General features: G+C 35.0%; 2 protein-coding genes across 4 annotated transcripts; one reads left to right on the plus strand and one right to left on the minus strand.

Annotated features, from left to right (window-relative positions):
• Positions 1–1,558: 1,558 nt before the first annotated feature.
• On the minus strand, positions 1,559–9,745 carry LOC149417430 (uncharacterized). 2 transcript variants are annotated; one of them, XM_089640024.1, is made up of 6 exons: positions 9,664–9,745; positions 9,422–9,560; positions 7,728–7,898; positions 4,177–4,968; positions 1,906–2,134; positions 1,559–1,682 (listed from the first exon to the last, which is right to left on the minus strand). In XM_089640024.1, the coding sequence occupies exons 2-6, from the start codon at positions 9,506–9,508 to the stop codon at positions 1,606–1,608; spliced, it is 1,356 nt and encodes a 451-aa protein (XP_089496150.1). In that variant the 5' UTR covers positions 9,509–9,560; positions 9,664–9,745; the 3' UTR covers positions 1,559–1,605. The 2 variants fall into 2 exon arrangements, with proteins under 2 accessions (XP_089496150.1, XP_089496149.1); XM_089640023.1 differs by having other exon boundaries at positions 9,422–9,735.
• Positions 9,746–10,507: 762 nt separating this feature from the next.
• Positions 10,508–26,158, plus strand: Gmppb (GDP-mannose pyrophosphorylase B). Of its 2 annotated transcripts, none has more exons than XM_089640026.1 (7): positions 10,508–10,673; positions 10,757–10,949; positions 11,187–11,429; positions 14,231–14,360; positions 15,054–15,215; positions 15,673–15,837; positions 22,374–26,158. In XM_089640026.1, the coding sequence occupies exons 2-7, from the start codon at positions 10,776–10,778 to the stop codon at positions 22,607–22,609; spliced, it is 1,110 nt and encodes a 369-aa protein (XP_089496152.1). In that variant the 5' UTR covers positions 10,508–10,673; positions 10,757–10,775; the 3' UTR covers positions 22,610–26,158. The 2 variants fall into 2 exon arrangements, with proteins under 2 accessions (XP_089496152.1, XP_089496151.1); XM_089640025.1 differs by having other exon boundaries at positions 10,771–10,949.
• The last annotated feature ends 352 nt before the right edge of the window (positions 26,159–26,510 follow it).

A 26,510-nucleotide genomic window follows, 5' to 3' on the forward strand; every position in this document is an offset into this window, starting at 1 on the left:
ATTAATTCAAGAGCATCGGCGTGTGCAATGTCAAATAAATTATATAACTCTTGAGGACGTTGTTCAAATATGTCTTGGGGTTTTCTGCGCATTTTTTTGCAAGTCCCTCCAAACTTGATATAAGTTTACAAGTTTTTTCACACAATTAGGTAAAGATTTTTTTTTTTTTTTTTAAAAAGAAAGACAAACATTCCCGGGTTACGAATAACCTGACAATAATTGAAAATCTTCTACTACCACCACAGTAAGCTGAAATTGTTGCTTGTGTTGTGATGGAGGACTTAGCCGGCCGAGGAATTGAACACACTACGCCTGAGTGGGACCCAAGTGCGATGTCAACTCGGCCACCGACCGGTCAAAATGGTTTGGTTGGTATATGCAAATTTCCGCCTTTTCGCAATAAATAACACACCCGCTAATAGTGAGATTAGCACTTTGATTGACAGTTAAATTCACTTCCCAGATATTGTAGAAGAAAACTTCAAGAACTTGTCCATTAGATGGCAGTTTAGAACCCGATATTTGGTGTTTTACGACTCCGACTTAAAAATATACTCTTTAGAAGTGCCTAAATCTAACGACATCTTGCCTGAATTAGTGATATTCGTTTACTAACAAAAAAGCAAGTAACTACAAGCTCATCAACACGTTTGCTCGCGGGCGTCTTAATGTAAAAGTACTAACATGCTCGCGGGCGTCTTAATGTAAAAGTACTAACATGTTTCGATGCAAGTCGGCACGAGTTGCAGTGGTCCTAAGTAAAAGAAATTTTATTTATAAGTGTTGTGTCATTATTGAAACAAAAATAGAGGGTATGCGTTGAAAAATAACAACTTTAATTTTTTTGGGACACCCTAATATATATATGACACCAATCGCTCGAGTGGATAAATCACTTTAAAGGTGTGTTGAATTGTCGATGTGTTGAGTTATCATGGAACCCAAAAAAACATAGCCAAAATGTAAGTTTTATTTTATTTTGTAAATCTCAGGCACAAATATTTAAATGTTGCAGAGTCTAAAAAACTTTATTTGCCACATTATAAAATAAAAACAAATACGAAAAAGTATTTGTAAAAGATTTTACACTTCAAACATGTCCGAAAATTTATTTTTTCTAGGCTTATAAAGAGACTTCTTAAGTAATGGTCAAGATGTGTTCTACTCGCAGCATTTAATTAAAACTATAAATCTATAATCCTTCTGGGCGATTGAATTTTCAAACTAAAAACATAAGATTTTGCATTATGTTGAGTCGTATCGCCTTATACAGAGCAAATATCTTCTTGAATCATTATCAGTAAAAATATACTAAATTACCAACTGCATTAATTATTTAGAACTTATTTGTAATATGACAAATTAACTGCATTAAAATAATACTTCCTTTATATAATATTCTTTGTGTTGAGGTTTAACAACAGCTTACAAATAATATACATTCATAATATCACAGATAAAATTTTGGTTTGATCGAAAAAATGAGTATCGAGAGAAATCTTTCACGGAGACCTCCAAAACAAAAGCGTACCAATAATAATTGTGTGTAATTGGTAAAAGGTAAAATAATAAGACAAAGAAGTAGAGATATTCTGTAAAATCTCTTCAGAAATCCGCCATACAGCGAATGCAAGGGCGGCGGTGGAAGTATTCCTTCACAAATAGGAAGCATTCGTAGTCATCTGGAAAGGTAAAAAAACCATACATATATATGTTATTCTCTATCTCTCGTATGACATCAAAAGTCAGGATTATACAGACAGAAATGCAGTCCAACGCTATAGTGCCGTAGCTGTAGCTTTTCCGGGCCGCTGATCAGGCGCCTCTTGCGCAGGTAGACATAAGCACACCACATAAGGCGCTGCTGGCAGCTGCTCAGCAAGGTAACATAATGATAGCTCTAACCTGGATATTGATTGACGTTCACCAGCAGGTTAAGCAGATGGTTGGCGAGGGGCCGGCAGAGGCTGCGGCTCAGGCGCTTCTTACGCAGGTACGGCTGCAGGTGGCGCACCACGTAAGGCGCCGCCCGCTGCTGGCAACTGCGCAGGAAGGGCTCGGAGTTGTCGGGGGACTGCATGGTCTCCTCCCCCGAGGAGTCGTAACCGAATAGGTCTACAAAGCGCTCTTTCACCTAGACCAAAAATAAATATTTTAGATTTTCATTTCTGATATCAGCCTCCCACAGGAGGGCGATAGAAATAATTTTCCTTGAGGATTATTTCATCTTTCGGGATGCCGTGTGGAGGGTTCCATGATAACTCAACACAGTGACAATTCAACACACTTTTAAAAAGTGATATAAAGTCATTAGAAACAATGAAATTTTTTTTTTTTATTCTAACCTAAGGGGCCGTTCAAGTATTATGTAAGCACTATAGGGGGGCAGGGGGGTCTTTGCTTTGCTTATTTTTGATGACATGGGGGGTGGGGGGGTCGAGATAGTGATTACGTCAGCACTGCTCAGCAGTAGTTATTTTTTTTTACACATTGGCAACCCACACATTGTCTATGTTTGAAAACCGAATATATATTCGGGGATTCCCACAAATAATTAATATGTTTAGGTAATCGCTTAAAAAACAGAATACATTAACAGAAAAATGCATATATGTTCCAATTTTTAAGTAAGCATGGGAGGGGGGGTAAAAGCTTTGCTTACTTTTGGTGACAAGGGGGAAGAAGGGGTAAATAATTGTAATAAATCTGCTTACGTAATACTTGAACGGCCCCTAATCCAGTTAATAAAGTTTTTGTTTCATCACTTTCCATGACTTTATATAACTTTTTAAAGATGTGATGAGTTATCCGGTCACCCTTTTGGAGGGACAGAAGGAGAGAACCTGGGTCTTAAAGAGACTCGTGTTACAGAAGGGAGGAAACACAGAGACCAGCAAATCATTCCACAGCCGAGCTGTTGAACACAAGAAAGAGTCATAAGAGCAACCCGTCGTATGTTTCCCGACTGTGCATTGGTGCCGTAGGGATCAATCAATGATGCCAATTCCTCGAAGCATCTTCCATGGAAACACCGGTTTCCACCAAGAACAAGGACAGCATTCCCACCTAAAGTTTTTGTTCTAAAGATTGCAATCCGTTTGTTGAGATTTCTTCGAGTCCTAGTAGATTGTGCGCTAAAGTATCGACCTCAGTGGTTGAGGGTTAAGGCTCTCGTCTAACAATACGGAGGTCGTAGGTTCAAAAAAGGGTGTGTGCAAGCAAAATTATTTGATTAATTTGTATTATTTCACAATTTATTCATTGATAATAATAAATAGTATACTTGTGGTGTGAGACCACCATTCAGAATTGAAACATTGCATTGAAATGGCTTAGCAGTGTTTGGTGACCAGATCTGAATAGCCAAGTACTTTCCTGCCTTCCTCTTACCCTCCCCACCACCTTCAGCCTCACAACATACCCCAATTGGGATGTCATAGTCTCAATGGTTCTAGACGGTAAGGAGCAGTTGGGATTCTTGATTCACAATAAAAAATAAAATATTATTCTTTAGATGAACATGTATTTGTTTCTTAGATCCTCATAAATAATATAATCGAGAAACTTCCCTCCAAAGTGTTTCCCTCCCAAATTGATCTTATATTTTAAGTTACCTCTCATCTGAACCCAAGGATTAATTTACTGCCACGGTAACTAAAACACAGTGTCTCGAGACTCTCAAGGAAGCCACTGTGTTTTTATTTACCACGGCAGATTAGATTATTATAAACCATATATTCCAACATCACTATCTCAATGACAATTCTTTGTCAAACTTTTTTCAAGCAGGTAGGTACCATAATATAGAAAAAAAAATGCGAATAGAAAGTCCAAATAAACACGGCAATTTTACACTTGAAAAAATAATCCTTACTGAACCGTAAAAATGGCCACCAATTTGATATAAACCAACGACATCAAATTTCGAAACTGAAACGGAACCTATAAACAAATTAAAGGGACCGGGTGACTGTTAAAGGAATGAGGTAAAATGAGAGATAGCACAATGGGCCTATGGCCCGAGTGCTCACAGAAACTATATGTAAACCGTCTCCGCTCTATAAACAAAATACAGACAGACGAAATGAAAAACAGGTGACATTAACAATTAACCTTTTTTTAAATTGCAGAAACAAAATGAGTTTCCCATTCATGAAAACAAAAAAGAATTCTCACCTTAGCATGCAGCTTTAGACTCCGCTCACAGATCTGATCCAGCTTCACCTGCAACTTCTTCTTCTGATAATAGAGTTCACACGGCCAGCGGGAGTATGCGTACTTCTTCTTAGGTGGCGGTTGGCTGCTGGACACCACGCTGCATCCCACCGGCTTCATCATCTCTTCAAGTCTCTTCTCCAGAGAAAACGAACTACCAACAGCTAATTCCTTAACTTTTTCATTACTCTCTTCAACAATTATTGTTGAATCATTTTGTTGGTGTTGACTTTTGTCAGCGGTCGTGTTTCCATACTGGTTGATTTCCTCCAAGATCATTTTAACTTGATTGTCGCCCATGAAACTATCAAATATGTCGTCTTCGCTATCTGCATTATCAGTCTTGAAGAGCTTCTCCATTTCTAACATCAGGTTATCATCGTCGGAGGAAAGACTTAGTTTACTGCAGCGCTTACTTTGTTCCGAGGTTACATTATGATCGACAGAACTTTCCATCAATAGATCAAATACATTATTATCTGATTCTTTCGGCTTGTTTGCACTTTTATCTGAATCATTCAACTTGGTTACACTATTTTGTGTTACATTTGTTTTATGTTCGTGAATGCTTTTTGATTCTTTGTTATAAATTTTATGATGCGACTTATTTTCTATGTTTGATGTTTGAATGAGTACAGATGTATCAATTAGATCTGTTTGTGTGCCTTTGCTCCTGGATCGAGATTTAATGCAGGTATCTTCTACTTCGGGACATAGATCCTGTTTGGCTGTGCATTTTTTTACAGACTTAATCTGTAACATATAACAAATACATTATTAATTATTTGATTGTCTGTAAGTTTGTTTATAAAGCATAGTAGAGTCTGGGCAACGCTGGGTACTTCAGCTAGTATTTTATAAACATATTGCACATGGTAGGATTAATTTAATTTAATGGTATTTTCACTGTTTTTATTATTTCTCAGAAAAAATTACGATAATGAAGGTTTTTTTTATTTATTTAAATTTTCAATTTGCTGCCAAAAAGATATGTTCATTTTTATTCGTGAATTCAGTGGTGTTGACATCACAATGAGCGACGTTAGTGACAACCGTCTTATCAGACATTGGTGTTTTCTGTGTCATAATGACGCTGTAGCAAGTTGGAACCGTTTCGGAATATGGGGGTTTAGATCGTTTTTGAAATCAAATATTTTTGAAATAATATTAAAATTATATCATTTTAGTAACATAATCACAATAAAAAAAATAAACTTCATCAAAAATAAATAATCCACACATTTTTAACGGTACTCACTGTTTGTGAAAAAGAAGGCTTGAAGAATCAATTCTACGATAAAAAAACTCAATTTTTGAGGAGATAGTGGTAAGAGTTAGTAAAATACTGTATAATTATTGAGAAAGACAGCCTTTTTAAAGACAACAAAGTGCTGACCAAGACAGATTGTCCGTAAAAAACTGCTGAATAGATTTTCCTAGGCCAAATTTGTTAACGTTATTTGTTTGTGGGAGTCGAGTACACACATTATATTAAATCATATTTCGCAAATGTGACTATTTTTAATAAAGGATTTAATATTTGGTAAGATTGAAAGTTAAATTGTTTTAAGTAATAGTTCAGAAGGCAAAGCTATTTTACGTGAAACGTAATATAACACATATTTAAAAAAATCACCTGCTTTTCGGCGTGGATTGCTAAAAAACACCCACAAACAGTTTTTAATAGCTTTGTTTTCATTCCACTTTATTATAACATTTGTTATAACAACCTAATTTGAGTATTGATTGTGCAGACGAACTTGAGTGCAAAAACATGATGAAGAAACAAGTGCAAACCATCTGAGCGTCCCTTTCTTAATCTTACTCACTACGCTTACATCAGCCTTGCATTCTTTGCAGATCTCCATATTTCTCACACGATTGTACATTGTTTTACAAACATATGCCTCAGGGATCTCATTTTTATAGCATTCAGTCAACTTTCATCCTTCCTATGCCAGTTCCATGCTTAACTGCCATACACCGGGGTAGTTACCAGCACTCCATTGTGAACTTTGCTTCTTAGAACACTTTTTTGTTAGCGCGAATCACATTCAGTCCTAAATTATTGGAGTTACCTGTTTTTACCCTTCTTTCAATAACTTTATCAGCCTTAGTTAATATCAGCTGTTTATGTATTTTAAAATGTGTAAAACCGGCTCTGAAAGTTTTTACTTTTAAAATGCATAGAATACGTAAACCCGGCTCTGAAAGTTTTTACTTTTAAAATGCATAGAATGCGTAAACCCGGCTCTGAAAGTTTTTAACCCAATAGTAGCGGGAAAAAAAAAATTAAATGCTTGGATCGAAAAAAAAAAGGTTTTACTAACTAACCATCACCCCTTTACCGTAGGGGTAGGCAGAGAGGAACGACTGCCAAACAACTCGGTCTTGGCACACACTTCTTGACTCATTCACATTCATACATCGTCTCATACATACTCCTCTATTATTCTGACTGTTGACATGGCCTGACTCAAGTAACTCATTCACTCGATCGTGCCATGTCTTCCTCGGGCGTCACCGACTTCTGCTACCATTCGCATTTGTGTCATTATCATATAGGTTTTTCAATGTGATTTAGATTCGCCAGTATCCCGCTTGTACGAGTTTCCGGACACCATGCATAGAGCAGTAAAGATCTTCCAAGAAATATAGCCCGATATAAAAGAAGAGGAAAAATGGTTTAAATAAAAGTAACAAAATATGTGAAGAGTTATTTTTAATTTTTGGAATTTTTTAAATTAAATACTTTGTTGTAGCTTTAATTTCTTTACATTATTATTATGTTTATATTAGCACAAGAATGTAACCTTTGAACATGTGTTAAATAAAGATAATTAAACAGACTAATTTCAGTTGTCGGTGCGTGGATGGTGCAATAATATACACGGTGTCCGGAAACTCGTAGTACAAGCGGGAAACTGGAGAATCTACACCACATGGGGAACCCAAAAAAACATAAAGTTTTTTGATTTGAGCATTTTCAAAAAAAAAAAAAAAACCAAAAAAAAATATTTTTCGGCTATTTTAGGGTTAAAGTTTTTTCTGGTGTTAAGGGTTGAATAACAGATGTTTTAACCCTGCAGAGCAGAAATATTTTATGATTACACCGGGTTAAATGAAGGGTGATTTCAAAATAATGCTTCAAATCCGAGTTTCTTCATTTGTTTTACTTTCAAATAGTTTTAATTAGTTGGGTACTTTGATCTTCAGTAATAATTTATAAGAATTTGATTAAAAAAAAAAAAAAAAAAAAAAAATCAACTTCAAACTCGATTTACTCGATAACGAAAGCTCAAAAAAAAAAAAAATATACTACAAAATCGACTCCAAATGTGATGTAGATTCACCAGTTTCCCGCTTGTACTACGAGTTTCCGGATACCCTGTATAGTATGGGGGTTGAAGTTAGCAGTGATTCTATTATCTCTGGAAGGTGTACAAACATTTAATGTAATATTTGTAAGCAGGCAAATAATCCCACAAAAGTGGTTGCACTAAGTTTGTTACCATAGATAGAATGGCAGCCCGGTACAGCGGGACCATCATGGCCTTGGCAGCCGCCTTCAGCTCCATCTCTCTGGCCGCCCGCAGCACGTCCTTAGGGGGCCGCTCTCCGCACCAGCCCACGTAGTTCTCACACAGCAGGCGCGTCATATACTTCAGGTAGCTCTTGCGGACCTAAATTAACAAGTCAAATTATTTTTCAAAGAAAAACTTCAGAAAGAAAACTGTTGAAATTAAGTAAAGATCCAAACCAGAGGTTGAACCTGAGTTTGGTTGTGGTTCAGATGGTTTGGGCTTTTTGGGACAGATGGCAGGTTATCATTTTTCTACCTCCAACAGACAGATTAATAAAATACATTGTAACACCATTGTCGATCTCTTCTGCATTTAACTTCTTTGAAAGGAACATCTCAATCCGTTGGGTGGAAATGACTTATTGGGAATACATTGTTGTACGGTGTCAATAAAATTTTATACTTGTTCCAAAAAAGTAAAGTGTCTCATTCAAGTTATTCATTCTATCCTCCAGTTAACCAAAAACAATTAAACAAAAACTTTATACAGCAAAATGTTGATTAATCATTCCTCGAATAATCGTTTTCCCACATTTATACCGCATCTTATATTATTTCTTCCAGTTCTGAATTAATTCAATAAGAAAACTCGCAGAAATAGATTGTACCAATCATATCGTTTAAAGCATGGAGTTTTTGTACTTGATCGATCGCTGCTGGCAGCCGCTTCTGACATTAGTCACTGACAGACATTCAAAAACAGCAAGGCGCACTTGCGGATATCTTTTTACTTTCTATTTTTTGGACGTGTCAACCTTAAAAAAGAAATCATAAGATTTGTAAGTACCTAGGTATATTTACCTACCTACTTAATTATAATCCATAAATATTTTATGTAACTTTTTTTTTCAAATAAGGAATTATACAATTTGTATAGAAACATACTATCTCAATATTTTCGATTCTTTTTTCAAACTTTATCAGGCAAGTAGGTTACCTACCATAATATTGAAAAAATGCAAATAAGAAAGTCCAAATAAGCCCAACGATTCAACATTTAAAGAAATTTTTAATGTACCATTAAAACAGCAACCATTTTGTATGTTTCGTTTCAAAATGGTTGCTGTTTTGAAACGGAACATACAAAAATATGGTCAAGTTAACCTCAGTATGGCCCTGATGAAAAACCACTATTCAGAACAAAACGTTGCTCAAAATGGCTTTAGCTGTGTTTGGTGACCAGATCTCAATAGGCAGCCTAATGATCTCAATGCTCAATCCTCTGCCCCATTTCTTTTCACTGGATCTGGGCAGCTGGGACTCTTGTGTGGTACTTACTCACGTTAAAAGCATTACTCATCTTGAAAGGACACCCACTGTGAGTATTTAACTCATTCTATTCGGATGCATTTCGACAGTATAGTCACTTCAATAATTGGTATAATAAGAACTTTGAATTAATATAAGTTTTTTTTTATAAACCTTTTTAACTTTTTTCCACTTCTTTATTTTTGACCGGACCGGTTTCACTTTACAACTTGCATCTTCATTTTCAGACTGGAAAATGGAATTGAATTCCATCATGAATTAACTGTTTCTTATAAGTGTTATTTTAAGCAGAGAAGAATTTTGTTTTTTGGTTAGGGATGATTTTTTTATTAAATTGGCCTAAAGCATACTTACTGTGGAAATAAGAAGATGCGGTTCTATTTCACAAGACGGAATTTCAACTCCTTTTCGCTCCGGCGAATAATCATTATCGCAATCCATTGTTTAGTGGTGGTGCAAACAAAATTAAATCATTTGTTTATATTGTGCCGCCCTAAAATTGACAGAATGTTTATACTCTTGCTACCGAAAATAGATAAACAATAGAAATACAATACGATTAAATATGGAACGAGAACATAATGTTTGAACCGTACATTATTATTATTATCATGTGAAGAGGTAATATAAATGAAACTTATTCCCGCTCCCGCTTTTTGTTTCCACTAAAAATTTGACGTTTACTTTAAATACACATTTTTTCCCGACAAAAGAGTATGAAAAAATAATTTACCCAAAGTTTCTCTAGGTAGGTCCCGCCTGCGTAAAATTTACCTTATTAGTTAGGTTCTGCACACCAAAATATAAAATAGCTGTCATTTTTTCCGCACCGACTGGGAATTTTCCATTTTCTCACCAATCACCAATAACTCCAGTGAAATACTTTTTTTCAAGTGCGGTCATGGATGCATTTTAGCACTCGTGCAATACGATAAAATTTTACCCCACAAAGCACTCTTTTTAGGGTGAATTGCCTAATACAAAAAATAAACATTTTACCTAGTGTTCTTGAACGTTAAAATGGGAATAAAAATCTTCTCGACTCCCATACAAAATACAGTTCCGGTTGAAAAAAAAACATTTAAAATAAACATTAACACACAGGCTTTTTGAGACTGCTCATTGTTGACGTCACGGGTTACGTTTATAGATTTGATGCGTTTCGGAAAAACGAGAAATTAAAACATTTAAAATTATTTTAAATATTAAAACTAACTGTAAAAAAAAAAAAAAAAAATGTTATTTAAGTTTGAAGATTATTATTGATTAAAAAAATTGACCATAGTTCTTTATTATTTCATGCAAACATTTTGAATAAAATAATGTCTTAAATCAAATGTGCATAAGAGTTATATTTGCATAATCCTAAAGTATTTATTGGTTGAGATCTAACGACTGTCTCTAGCAACTTCATGCCTAGTCGTGTTTTGTTGACGTTTCTCTAATCATTTTCAATAGTTGGTCGGATTGTCATTTGGCTCTATTTTGTGATATTTACAAATGACGTGTATCGGTTTAGGGTTTGAAAATTATCATCTTGTATTCGTCATCGTAAATAGTTTCCTTAATTTGAACTCTTTGTTTAAATTACCAAGCTAGTAATACGGTAAGAAGTGGGATGTGTATTTTTCTTGTTATTTTTAGTGGAGTTACGTGTAATTTATGGTGTTTTTTAATGTTTACATAAAGTGTTGCGGTTCTAGGTAAAATGTGTGGAACTGATAAGAAACTGGGGTCATTGAGGGCCCTCATTCTCGTGGGAGGGTATGGGACTCGCCTTCGTCCCCTGACTTTGAGCAGGCCGAAACCCCTGGTGGAATTTGCTAACAAACCTATCCTCATGCACCAGATAGAAGCCCTGATCGAAGCTGGAGTTACTCAGGTACTTTCCTTTACCAAGAAACAGTTGTTCTGACAGTAAGATGATGAAAATACCTGAAAATAAAATGATTTCACTTTTATACTACCATTTCCAAGATGTTAACCCTTTCCTGTTTGCATTGTCTTTGAGAAAATGAACTCTTTACGGTATGCAGTATCAGATGTAGAGTTGTCATCCGTGAGGTGGTATTGGTTGTTGCCATGTACACCTACACAACCAAAATAATTTTAAATTCAGGTAATCCTGGCTGTGTCATACCGGGCCGAAGAGATGGAGCGGGAACTCAGCGAGGAGGTGTCCAAGCTGGGGGTGACCCTGGTGTTCTCACACGAGTCAGAGCCGCTGGGCACCGCGGGGCCTCTGGCCCTAGCGCGGGAGCTGCTGCAAGCCAGCCCTGAACCCTTCTTTGTTCTCAACTCCGACGTAATCTGCGAGTTTCCCTTCAAGGAGCTGGCCAAGTTTCACAAGGCTCACGGCAAGGTAAGTCCTATAGAAGTCTTAGTACCTATCAGGCAAAACTGATTCAAACTTTTTAATGAGTTATTTTTTTATGGTTATTTATCCGAGTAAATGGTAAAGAGTCAGATTAACAGCAGGGTATGTATGAATGTGAATGAAGCAAGGACTGTGCCAAGACCAAGTTGTTTGGCGTACTCTCGCACCCTCTCTGCCTATCCCTTCTGGAAACAGCATGCCGGTTAGTTAGTTAGTTTTTAAAATGTAAAGTTCACACATAGTATTGATTGTGATATAAGAACCATGATTTTTACACAAGCTACAAATAAATCGACGGTCAAGAAGAACAATGCCAGATGTGCAAATTTAAAGTTTTTTTTCTACATTTTTACTGTTTTTGAAATTAAGAAATATAGTGTTGTTTGATATTTTGCATTAACCCCTATCAATTTAATTGGAGAAATATGTTATCGAAAACAGTTATAATGCAGAAACGAAACTTTAAACAGTTTAATTTAATTTAATTCTTCTCTCAGTCCATCAATATTGGAGTTAAATATTAAAGTCAGTATAAAAAAACACCCACAAAATGAATTTGTCGATAATTGAAACAAGATTAATATTATGTCCTTTATAACTACACTGGTATATTTTTTAAATGTTCTTCAGGATTATCCAAATTTTCTTGAAGCAATTGATATTATAGTCCATATTTACAAACAAGAAAATTCAGCCCCAGATAAAATTTTTGTAGTGAATTTTAAGGTTCTCTATAAAAATAAGTCTGAATTAATCACATTTAATTTAGACAAACTCACCAAATAAATAAAGCATTGTAGATATATGTGTTGATTGAATCATAATTTTATTGGAATTCGAGTCATGTTGATTTTTGGTCCTACCTGTTAATAATCTTCTTTATCTCTATTTGGCAATAATAGGTTTCCAACAATTAGTAATCTACATCGCTAGATACCTTATTCCTGGGACATAAGCTGCTTGATAAGATCTACTCATAATATTGATTGATAAATAGACATGCTATTACGCATGAATTGAATGTGAATAAATCATGAGGTTCTGAAACTCATAATATTATTTTTTATGCACAAAGCAATAATGCTGATGTGACTGACTACACATAATCGATAAACTCTATACCTAGTAACTAGATTATTTAATGTCTTTCAACTTGTTTCTAAACGGATGCTTTTTACTTCGACAAGCTCAGCAATTAAACGTTTTTTAGATGTATTTATTTTAATAGTATAAAATAAAGTTGCTATCAGTGTCTGTTTTTTTGGTCGCTTAGTCTTCTAAACTATGCAACGGATTTTGATGGAGTTTTCACTATCGTTTAGAAAATTTCTTCCGGATGGTTTATATATATAATACAGGGTTTTCTAATAAGAGGTGTTATTTTGATATTCAATCGTAAGATCAAAGGTTTCGTTGCTTGTGTGGCACGTATCGCCGTCTTGTTGAAAGTAAACGTTGTCCAGATCAATACCATCCAATTCCGGCCATAAAAAATCATTAATCATCTCTCGATAGCGCAATCCATTCACCGTAACTGTTTCTCCAGCCTCATTTTCGAAAAAGTAAGGTCCAATGACTCCGCAGAACCATAAACCGCCCCAAACAGTCACACGTTGAGGATAGTGAGGCTTTTCAACAATAACTCTTGGGTTTTCCGAGCCCCAGATGCGACAATTTTGCTTGTTGACAAAGCCACCGAGGTGGAAATGGGCCTCATCACTCAAGATGATTTGCATTTGATTCACTGAAGTGAATTTTAATAATTTCAATGCGTTGTTGAAGCGTGTATCGTTCCATTTTTATTAATGGCGTAGTTTCTACTTGTCAAATGTCAAAAAATGACAGCTTCAAAAGTAACATCTACCGAAATAGCGGGCTATTCAAAATAACACCTCTTATTGGAAAACCCTGTACATGTAAATTATATTTATGGAAAGTAGAGAAAAGTCGATGTTCTGTAATCAAGTCGTAAACAAAATATATCCGGGCGCTTACATTGCTAATGCTGGCTAAACCTTACGAGATACATCAAAATAATGTACCACGGAATTGTAAATCTTGAACAGGCCTACAAAAACGTCCACGACCGTATATGTCTATCTCCTAAGGATAACCCCTAGCAAAGTCGGGTATACGTCAGCTAGTTTATTTTATATTTAGATAATTTAAACAAAACCGTTTTCATGAAAAAATCACCCCTTCAAGGCATTTAGTTTGTCAAACCTGCAACAATTTTGACAGCCTCCGTGGCGGAGGGGTAAGGCACTCGACTAGCAATCCGAAGATTGCCGGTTCAAATCCCATAAATAAATAAGGGTAAATTTCATTTGATTACTTTATGTTATTGGACAATTTATTAATTTAAAATAATATATAGTATATTTATGGCACATTCCAGAGTGGAAGTTACTCTCAGAATCGCACTGGTGTAACCACCATTCAGAATTGAAACGTTGCTTGAAATAGCTTTACCGTGTTTGGTGACCAGATCTGAATAGTCAGGTAATTCCCCACCTTCCTCTTCCCCATCTCCTTCCCCACTACCTTCAGCCTCATAACATACCCCAATTGGGAATGCCATAGTCGCACTAGCTCCAAACAGTTGGGAGCAGTTGGGACTCCTGTGTGGAATTCACATTTAAAAAAATTAAGTATTGACCTTAACAAAAATGTATTTTTATTTATTGAATATTCTTCCGGCTCCCACGGATTAATAACTTATAACTAGTAGTAACATGCAAACATTATTTCTTGGTGAGTTAAGTTAATTTTTTTCACTCTTATAGGAAGGAACAATAGTGGTCACAAAAGTAGAAGAACCTTCAAAATACGGAGTAGTGTTATACAAGGAAGACGGGGAGATACAGAACTTCATTGAAAAACCCCAGGAATTTGTCTCCAACAAGATTAATGCAGGTATGTTTTGACACCTCAATGTTCAAGGAGTTTGTTAAAGTTTTTCACCGGTACAAACATTCCCTTGTTACGAATAACTTGACAAACATTCCAGGTTTACGAATAACCTGATAATATTTTAATTCCTTCTACAACCATCCTGTGAACAGAAAATGTTGCTTGCGCCATTATAGAGGATTGAACCTAATACATCTGGAAACTCAACATTTTGGACTGCTCCATCAATCAACCGATCCATCCTAATACTTCCAATGACTTTAAAAAATATGACATTTTGTTCTGTGAAGTCAGCAAAGTTGAGTTCTGTATACTCACATTGCTTTTAGGAGATGGAGACAGAATTACAATATTTTTATTGTTGGTACAAAATTAATTTAGCATTCAAGTCCTGATTATAAGAAGAAAAAAAAAATCAATTTAAAAAGGAGATTTATTGATAAAACTTTTAAAGTTACGAATATGGTATGTTGAAATCAAAAATATTAACAATTGGTTGTGCCGCTCCGCAACTAATATACTGCTAATGATTAATGATGAACTGTATGCTCTATATTTATGGCAATTATTCTTTGTAACAACATATTTCTGATAATAAATACATATATGACCATTGTCAAGTAATGGATCAAGTATGGCTGAATATTATTCATGCATATATAGATGTTACGAATTGTATTATTGTGCTTCTTGTAGGACTATACATCCTGAACCCTTCAGTACTATCCCGCATTGAGCTAAGGCCGACCTCCATCGAGAAGGAGGTGTTTCCGCAGATGTCCCAGGACGGCCAGCTCTACGCCATGGAGCTGCGCGGCTTCTGGATGGATGTGGGACAGCCTAAAGACTTCCTCACCGGTTGGTCACCCTCCCTTGTCCTATTACGTCAGGGTGCAATGTTAATATGTAGACTGCTCTTTCACCTTGTGTACTCATGACTGGCAGTGCTTTCGGCATAAGTAATACAGGATTCCATGACAAAACATTGAAAAATAACAAACTAACCTAACCTATTATTTCATCATGTTCTGTTTTATCCAGTGAGCGTAATACAAATTGCTGGAAGATTTTTTTAAAGTTTCTTTATTCATTGAAATTATTTGTTACATGCATTTAGGATTTTTCGACCACCATGCTAGTCTTAAATTGTAAAGGATTGTTTTAAATGTAATTCATGTAAATTTAGTTTTCAGACAAATAAAGTAATTTAGTGACTACCAAGAGCAACTATCAACTGCAGTAAGTGTTCTTATAAAACATAGTTTAGGAATTATTCCTCTCAGTCTGTTTAAATATGTGTTTATCCCATCTCCAGGAATGTGCCTCTACCTCACCAGCGTCCGGCAGAAGGACCCCGACAGCCTGTGCTCGGGGACCTGCATCGTAGGCAATGTCCTGGTACACCCTTCTGCCAAGATCGGAGAGGGCTGCCGGATAGGACCCAACGTCACAATTGGACCCGATGTCATCATTGAAGATGGTAATCTATCACTAATCATTTTTTAAACCAGTTGTTACTCTTCAAATATCAGGGAGGTTCTCTCTCTAGGTTCTTTCTATTTCTCTGGCAACGTCGCGATCCAATATAACAGTGTCTTGTCTACGTTGCTCCCATTTTTACTGCTGCTCAGCCAATCTCTAAAGCTAAAAGGTGGTCCAGTCAAGGTACGGTTAATATAGTCGTATATCGGCCATTTACTGGAGTTTTTGCGTATTTAATAAAAAACAGTTTAAAAGAAGTTAACTTTTTTTTTTTAAATGTAGATGGTAATGGCATATTTTAGATATCATATTCGTAGTATAAATTATAGAAAAAATTCTCTCACTTCCAGATACTTTTTTACCCAGTTTTTGACATTTATTTTATACGAGTTTAGGTTTTGGCACATCTTGATGGAACTCGGCAAGGAATTAAACAATTTTGAGCCAATATAGTTAATGTGTCTTTGGGCTAGTCTAGTTTTGCAGTGAGGCACTGTGTATACACATATGTTGTGTCTCTGGCTAGAACAATTTGGATTTTTACAGAAATTGTAAGGACGAGTGTATATAAATTTAAGACATTGGACACAGTAGATCTGCCTTAGTTCCATAATGTCAGTTTCCTGAAACAATTGATCGGTGGGATATGTCTTGGTCTTCTGGTACATTATCTTAATGATAGACTTCTGAATAATTTCTTGAGGTTTCACATGGTTATTGTATGTTCCTCCCCAGGCGATTATTCCGTAGGAAATGGATACTCTCATCCATGCATCATAAACAAGCCTCATGGTTCTTATGTTATCGATATGATAGTGTTTATCTCCTTTGTCTGTATAGTAAAGATAAAGAGATAGTTTCAGACAAAATTTAAAGTTACCCACGGTAGGTTATAAGATAGCTTCTAATTTTGAACGATAGATGGCACTTGAACCCGATATTACAATACAATATTAAAACTAAATTATCAGTTGGGTAGTTCGTTAAATCCAATTTTTTATTAACCTTTCCTTTTCTGTGGTGTGTATTTACTACACATTGCTTCTAATAACTCTATAAATATAATAAATTCTGGGTTCAGATTTTAGGTATTCCTCTGTTATACATTTTGGCACTGAATTAAAAAATAATATTTTAAATAGTTTTCAAATTCAATTAAAAATCAGAGTGCTTTGTTAAAAATCGGGAACAAATACACCAATACAATCAACCATGTGACACTGCTACGCGAAGAGTGTGCGAGGAAATAACACGCTATTGATGTCCCGCTTTAGTTCACTATGCGGAAACATGAGAAATCAGAAAGAGTTGTATTTAGACCATCGATACCTACGACCGCATAGCTGTGTGTGAGTCCAGCGCCCATCGAGCACCTGCAGCCAGTCGGTCGCGGGCCGTCGTTAGATAAGGACTGCTCGCACGTTTTTTTAGCATCTGCTGATGGTTTTTTCATGTTTTCAGCAATTAAATTACAATTATTAGCATTTTTGATATAAAGTATAATAAACATAAGCAATTAACTATGAATATTCATATTTTTCTGATATTAAATTGCTTATTTTGAGATGTGTTAGGACTACGCAGCTCCGGAACGCGTGGATTTTTTTAGCACAGTAAGGAAAAGGTTAATAAGATTGCAGCATATTTTTGGGGGGTCATTGACCAAATGACCTCCATAAAAGAGCCGCCACTGTTAGGTACTACTGTACTTCTTTCATTGCATTGTACTTATGTGGTTTCCTCGGAATGAAATCTACTTTGCATAGCAATTAATGAATAAGAAACACAGGTTTATTATTTATTCTGCATTTTGAAATGCGCAGAAATAAAGTCGACAATAAAATTGTATATTAAATTTTGTTTGCCCCTGCCAACCTTTTTCTGCTGACAAACCACAAGCTTATCATTAAAACCAAGTATAATAATTGCATATAAAAGTTTTATGCAGTAGGTATCTGCAGTTTTAGTAGACATAACATTAATTATTATTGTTATCAGTCAGGAACGTGAGGATGTATGTCAATCATAAATATATTTATAATATTTTTTTATCAAACTGTGTGTACTATGTATGTACACAATGGATCAGCATTGCCTCATGCAGTGATAGTAGATTTTATTACACGTAGAGATCAATAAAAAACAATATGGCCTTGAGAGAAGCTTGACAACAAATTTAAAAAAAAACCGTAACTTAGAACTGGTGTGTTTATAGAGATTACTTAACACAATATGGTCGGGCATTTTACCGCCAAATCACGGTGTAGCGCGGGTGTTTTTTTAAATTTTATCGCCAAAATTAGACTTTCTGCAAAATATTCATATCTTGTGATCTATTTGATATTTTTCGGTGAAACTTTCAGTGTTTTACTTTAAAGAGATGTCTCTATTTATTTACTTAGCAATGTATGTGTAATTCCTTTTTTTATAAACAAAAACTTTCTACTTTCTTAGGAATCATAGAAAAAACAGTATTTCACAATCGAAATAACATATCGAAATTTATTCATACAAAATTACAAGATTATTTAGAAATTTTCAATACATATATAAAAAAACTATAACCTAATAGTGCTTCAATGTGTGATAGCGTTGGAACACTTTCCATTATGCAGGGGCACATTGCAAAACTTGCACATGTACCGCGTTTCACTGCGTAGTTTGTGAGCGGAACATACGCTAAAACGATTTTATTTTTTTGTTGTGTTTCAAACTCATTATATTGACAGGTAGATAGATCGGGTACCGCCGACAATAGAACACACATGACCCCGCACCCATTTAGAACCCCTTTTTTACAAGTTTCCCGCTCCTTACCACTTTGCACAACAAAACGAGTAAACTCGTCTCCCGCGTCTTACTGTAAAAAGGCGTATGACGAGTTTTCTCGTTTCCCGCAAAGAATGTGTTAAGTAAGTGATCATTCATATAAAAATCAAGGGATATTATAATTCTAATAATTAAAAGACAACTTTTTAATTTTGTGTGACATGAAAAATTGAATGGCTCCAAATTTCATACGTTTTGATACATGTGTTCATATTATGTTCAGCATTGTTATTCTTACTGTGATATTTATTTTTTATAATTTCCTGTAAAGGTTGCCCTGCTTTCATCTAAAAGCCAACTGCGCACATATTTATGAAACAGACTGTCTACTTATCCTTCATTTGTCTATTTTTGTGTTAAATGCACAATAACATTATTTTATTTCACCTGAGTAAAGTCACATTTTTATAATGAATGTTTTATAAAGTTCTGTTAGCAAACAATAATTCCACTATGACAATTCATCTTCTAAAACAGGGGTTCACAAACTTACCAATACACGTTAAACTTAACAATGACATTACAATACATCTATACTTGTTAATGTCTCACACAATGACGTTAAAATTTATATAGACATAGAAATCTCAAAGTGGCAAGCAAAAAGTACATCAATCGGAGTACTTTCGATTTTCACAGTTTTAGTACTAAACATAGTGCATCGCTTAAGGTCATATAATTATATAATTGCCTGATGTGTGATGAGAAAATGTTTTCATTACTAGGCAAACACTAGTCAATGTCTAAAAATCAGATATCATTCAGAAATACACACAAATTATAATATAATTATAAAAAATGCAATTATTTCGATTGTTTCTGGAAGATTTTCAGCGCCATTAGAGAAAGTGAGATAGCAAACATAGCAACACATAAATATAAAGACAATCTAATAGCAGTAGGTCGTCTCGTACAGTATTCCGTGTTCGTCTTGTAATGTAAGCGAGTAAGCCTATCTTGTTATCTCAGTCACACCTGTGATGTAGAATGTAGTATTCAACGCAAATATAGAAACACCGCCCGCTATCGTTTGAATGTCTATCTTTCTCATACATGAACAACGTTTGAATTAAGAATTTTCTCAAAACATAAGAGTGTTTCTTACTTGCCACATTTTATTTTAAGTTTGTGAGACAATAGAAATTCTGTAACAATAGTAAGTGTATTGTAACGTCATTTGTCTCACAAAATTAAAAGAAAATGTGGCAAGTAACAAAAACTCTTATGTTTCCAGTAAATTCTTCTTTTTTTAAAAAATTCAAACATTGTTCATGTATGACGAATAAATAAATAAATGGCCTCAAATAATAAATGGCCTTACTGATAAAAGCCTGTTTTAAATTTTATCCAACTGGTAAACAACCATTTAGGGTAAATGGTTGATTATTAGTTGTCTAAAATTTAAAACACGTTTATTAGTAAAGGTGGTAAATGTGTATAAACGAAATTTTCATATTTATGAATTGCGTCGAATTCTACATCACGGCTTTGACTGAAATGACAAGATATGCTTACTCGCTTACAATAAGACGAATACAGAATGCTATATGGACGACGTACTGTCCTAGGTTGTCCTTCTTATACCTATGCGTTGCTACATTCGCTATCTCACTTTCTCTAATGCGCTGAAAATCTTCAGGAAATTATTGTATTTTATTTAAAATTAAATAATTTGCTTGTATTTATGAATAAAATGTTATTCCTTGGCTTTTTATAGAGTTTTCATGTAATGAAAACACTCTCTCATCACATATGAGGGCATTTTGGCACTTTTTAATGCAAATACGCGATGCGTGGCAGTTTAGTACTAAATCTACGAAATCGAAAGCACTACAATTGAAGTTTTTTTTTGCTTGCCAATTTGACATTTCTACAGCTCATCTGTATACATTGTAAAGTAGTAAAACGATCATGAGAAGTTAGATCCGAAACTACCAAATATGAACACAGCTTTGGATGAACTTAAAAGTGAACATGTGGCGATGAGAGAACCATCCAGAATTGTCTCATTAATAATAAACAGCTCGACCTACTTAGGTACCTACTTGCGAGTTACTACTGATAGCTAAAATCATAAACAAAGCAACCTACCTGTCTACGGGCACCTACTTGCCTACCTGCGACAATACAATTGCAAGTCGGTCTAGCACATTACGACAACTCGCCAGAAGGTTCGAGCCTATCGCCTATGCATAATTGCCGTGCTGCCGAAAGTTCCCGAAAGACCCAGACTGAGCGAGTGTCTCCGATTTAGTTGCAATTCCACCTACCTACTGCCGCCGCCGGCTGTGTCGTATAAATAAGCCCGACGCAGCGAGCAGTCAGTATCCAGTCTCCAAACCGCCAGCCAAGTACTATCGTGCTACGGAACCTTGACCTAGTTCGCCCGCATTCTATAGTATTGTGAATAGTAAACGCGTAAATATTGCGACTGTAAAATCGATTTTTGATTTATCAATAAACGCTGTATCAGAGTTGAAGAGATTTTTATTTGTACACCAAGATAACCTCAAACGTAACTATAATAACTACAGTAATAAATTATTGATGGAATTGTGTGAAAGTGAACTTAGGAGACGAACAAGGAATGGTAGGAAAAGGGAAACCAAACATTTACCACGAAATCATCTGCTGGAATTTGGGCACATAAAACACATCGACAATACACTTTAATCAATAACTGTTTTTAAGTTCCCTTATAATCCAGAGCCTGGTACCTCGAGGTAATCACAATGAAACGACAAAATCAATATTTCCATTCACTATGAAAAAAGCGACCTGCTTCCAAATAATCTTCTTTCTTCTTCACGAAAACAATTGAACTCATTTTTCACTTTTCTTCTGCTCTATTTTTCAAATGATTTCGACCAAGTTATGGGTAGGAAGGTAGGTACTGTGAATAAATTTTGAAAGTAGGTATTAAACCAGAAAAGAAGAAATCAAACAAGAATTATAATTAATATTTTTAATACTTGTTACATTGTTCAAACATTGGTAGTGCCATAGTCCCACAGACTTCAGAGCAGGGGGGTATATCTCCGAACGAAAATTGGAACCGAAATATTTTGATGTCATATGATTGTCTATGATGTCTACCAATGAAAAACTCTGAAAGTCTATGGAATAAACTTTCAGAGTTTTTCATTGGTGTATAGTATAATAAGTAGGCTCCGAATGAGAATTGTACTGTCTATATATTGGCATATCTATAGGTTTTTAGGACCAATTTGTTTCATACAAAAAGCATGAAGATATCGATCTAGTGAGTGCTTTATTTATGCTTCAGAGTTCAGCATTTGGGACTCTTGAGAGTTCTCAAGACACTGGTGATAACTAGAAGGATTCTAAACTACCGTTAAAACTTATTGCAGGTTTTTTTTAAGCAATTTCTACTGAAATCTTTCACTGTTCAATTAAATCTAATAATAATTCGGACCACCGTTTCAATTTATGCTAAAAAGTTAACCTTACTATATTTATATTGTCTGAACACGTAGATTGGCTAAAATTATCCAATTTTATTTTCTTTCTTTGATGTATAAATGGTCCAAATTCTCAAAAAAAAAGTTGCTCCAATAATTGTGTCATCCCTAAATAATTTTGATTTTTAGGGAACATATTGGTGTTGCAGAAGAGATGGGAGAAATTTTTTTTTTTTGTTGGTTTAATGAGCCCAGTTTATTTTTAAATTGTGTTTTATTGCAGGTGCCTGCATCAAGCGCAGCACCATCATGAGTGGCGCGGTGATCCACTCACACGCCTGGCTGTCTGGCTGCATCGTGGGTTGGCGTTGCTCCGTGGGGCGCTGGGTGCGAATGGAGGGCTGTTCCGTGCTGGGCGAGGACGTGGTGGTGCAGGACGAGCTCTATGTCAATGGCGGACAGGTCTTGCCGCACAAATCCATCTCCAACTCTGTTCCCGAACCGCAGATCATCATGTAAACACGTACAGTCAAACACTTGTACAAGGTTTCTAGGGTACTTGAGGTTTTGGTTTTGTGGTACTTACCTTGAAAACAGAAATTTCATTTAAAAACCCTAATTTGAAACCCACCTCTGATTTTTTTCTCGGTCTTTTGAAAAACCTGTAAAAAGTGTTTCACCGTACTATATACAGTGAATTGGTTAGATATATGTCCAGCCATGGAGGCATGACTTTTTAGCCATATATTATTTATTATATCACGTTAAAAAAAAAGATTTATTTTTTGTTAAGTAGGCATACAGCTGAAAGCCATGTTGTAACTTCTCTTTATAGAATGTGGTTTGTTTATAAAAAAGGGGTTTCAATGGTGCTCTCAACAACAGGACCACAGGTAAACGCACCTACAATGTGATACAGACTAACGACAACTTTACTAAGAGAATGTATAGTTTCTTATAAAATTACTGTAGTATACATGTTTTTTTCTGTTTAAATACCTGCAAAACTTGAAGCCAGTAGTTATTATCAGGAGTCTAAGTGTGTATCTTAACATGTGTTACTGTGATCAATAATGGAATATTTGTACAGTTCTTAAAAATAATTAGAACTCTCAAAACATGCGGTAGTCGCAGTAATGCACATTAAAAGAGAGAGACTTACGCCATTCATACACAGAGATGCCTACAAGCAACTCGAGTTTTGTACGCGAAGCATACGCGCCACTCGTGAGTATCCGCTATACTATTTGCTAGTGTTCGTACACGATGCTATGCGTCGACCCGGTTCAGCGTCAGTTGCATACTTCTTAAGACAGTGCTAGTAAAACACGTTACTTTCGCAACTGCTTCTCATTTGACAGAAATGACATCCGAACTTGATTTGAATGTTAAATTTGTTGTGGAGGTGGGAAAACATCCATGTTTATATAACTATAATTTACCGATATACGTAAGAAAGGATTTAGCGGAGAAGGTATGGAATGAGATTATACCCGTGTTATAATTCCTTGGTGGCGACAAATGCCTTACAATTAATATTTATTTCATTGGGTGAACCCAAAATCTTCTTTTAGATCATTTTTTATGCTTATAAAGAAGAACAATATTACTTTCTTCGTCGCTAGTCACTTAATTCCACGGCTGCTCATGAAAAAATGATAAAATTCAGTATAATTTGGATAGCACTGTGTACGGAAACCAGCTTTTTAAAGAGTAGCATATCAGTAGACGACTTGTGGTTGCATCACAGTCACGTAGCTTGTAAGTATGTCTGTGTACGAAGGGCCTCAAGCCCTAGTCAATTACTTTTCTCTCGGTTCTGGGTTATACCTTGTTTCAGAAAAAGTTACAATGCACTTAACCCAAAACTGATTTGAAAGCATTTTTAAACAATGTCCTAGCCACAAGTAGACGGCAAAATTAACAATAAGTAATTGTCAGGCAGCACTTATAAATTATCTCTGGCATATAACTTAATGTTATTAAATTGTAATGCTGAGGCAAATAAAGGAAAAGGAAAACAACTCAGTCGAATTAAATGATATAATGCCATTGATTATGTAGAATCATCCGTATTTGTATAACATTTTATATTTATAATGCAAAATAAAAGTTTACCAATGTTGTCAATGTCAGTATCCTTGTAATTTTCCTGTATTATTTATTTTGTGCGTTATTTTATGAAATCTTTTTGACTTATTTTACTGAAAAATGACATACCAACTTGTTTATAAGATTTATTGTTTAGGATCCAATAAATTGAATATTTTTAACTGGTAAATAAATGCATGTGTGTTAATGAAAATTATCGGTCGAGTTCCAACCTATGAAAGGTTTAGGTTAATAATAATATATTTTTCACTAAGGAAGAGTCGAATAAACTGCGCACATTCTGAATTCAAGTTTTGTACTAAATATTGCGTATTTAGATGTACATAATATTAATATTTTATTTCACTTTAATGTGGTCACATGTGCAATGTTTTCATAATCTGATATATTTTTGAGAGCTTTGTTTATAAATTTATTAATAAAACAATTTTAAACTTTTTATTTTAATTATTATTATTATAACATGTGTAAAGGTTGGTAGGTATTTATTCTCAGTTCAACATAAGAACGCCCTGTGGGTGCATGTCTCCGTCCCATCCCCTCCCACTGTTACTTGGATGCACATTAACACATTCAAAACCCACTATTTAAATAAATTTCATTATTTTATTTATCTACCGATAAACAGAAAATTATAAGCATTTATTCATTTAAATAATGATGGTGATAGTTTTACAATATACAGTATGCCGTAATAATGTATATTTTACAGTGTGTAGCCCAGTACCCGTCTGCTCAGAAATTGTGTGAATGGCACGTTAGCAAGATATCAGCGTCTCCAGCTATGATGTTTTTATATATTATATTGATTATTATCACTGTGCGTTGGGGTTTATGCACCGCCTATAAAATAAATAAAACTTATCAATATTAATTTTATGCTTACAGTATCCACCGTTATTGATTTATAAAAATGCTTTGTTGCAATTCGAATAGCTATACTTATTTGACATAATTAATGCTTTTTTGCAACTGGTGATAATGAATTTGGACAAATTCGCTGAGCATCAATTTTATCGCATGGTCTGAATAATATCTAAGAAACTCGGGCACACAGCACGACAGTCACCAAATACTGAATTGTGGGCGGAGTAACTTGAGTCAGTCGAGCGCTGGTGAAGGAACCAAAGTGGGGGGGGGGTATGCGTATACAAACCTAATTTCGCACGAAGTTTGATCTGGTAGCGGTGGTGTTGTAGTGAATTGTTGCGATTTCCAAATTAAAAGTAATGCAGAATTTTAAAATAAAATATCGATATTTTCTTTAAATTAATTTATCTTTTCAATCAGTCTCTTAAGTTATGATCCATCAATATATATTCCCTATGTATAAGTGTCTCATATTGTGCTATATAGAATACTTTATTTTAAATTGAAAGGTAAATTATGTGTATGAGACGAGTAAAGTTGTATGAGAGATTCAGAACTGTGAAACAACTGGCCCATTGTGGAATAATAACAGAACTCGAATATAACTTGAATGAATTGTTCAAGTTCTGTGAAACAACTGGTTGTGCAATAATATTATGCATTAATTTTAGATTTTTGGAATTTTTATTGTTATGATTTGACGACTCCTGATTAGCCAAAATATTTTAAATTCACTGAAATAATTTTAAAACAAAAAAGTTTGCTGCTTTCATTTTGTTGGAATACTTCTCAAAATTGAATTAAGTTGTTAGAAAGCGAATGTAATTCAAAGATAATATTTAAGTTCTGTAAATATTCTATTTGAGTTCTGTTATTATTGGAGAAAGTGAATGGAGTGCACTGGAACAAGTTGCTAACCTTTTGATTTTAGTATTTGTGTATACAGAACCCACGTAAGCAGATTTTTTTTTGGATGGTCCCTTGGAAAACTTTGCAGGTTCGCGACTGTATTCATAAATAAGATGTAATTGTTATATTTCCTGTATTTTGTACAGATTTTGGACCAAAATATAAAAAAGCCATTTACTTTATATTTTTTAAGTGACCCCCTCTCCCCCAAAATAAAATTTCATAAAACATTTTCAGTGTTTTTTTTATAGAAGGTTAACCTTCCAGCGGGCGCGTTGAGAAATTTCCCTTGAGCGGGCGCTTGTCGTAAATTTTATGACAGCGCGCCCGCTGGAAGGTTAACATGTTTGTTTCACCAGGTTTTTATTTTATGATAGACCTTCCTCTGTTTTTGAAGGTCAAGAGCATGCAAAATTTTACCAATCTTGGAATAAAACTGTATATTTTAGGATGCTGGTATGTGTACTGCCGACCGGGAACCATTTACTGGATAACCAACATCTCTGCCGTATAGCAGGGGTGCCCGAGT

Source organism: Hesperophylax consimilis, chromosome 15 (genome assembly GCF_061612785.1).
Source record: "Hesperophylax consimilis isolate HC1 chromosome 15, BYU_Hcon_1.0, whole genome shotgun sequence".
Taxonomy (NCBI): domain Eukaryota; kingdom Metazoa; phylum Arthropoda; class Insecta; order Trichoptera; family Limnephilidae; genus Hesperophylax; species Hesperophylax consimilis.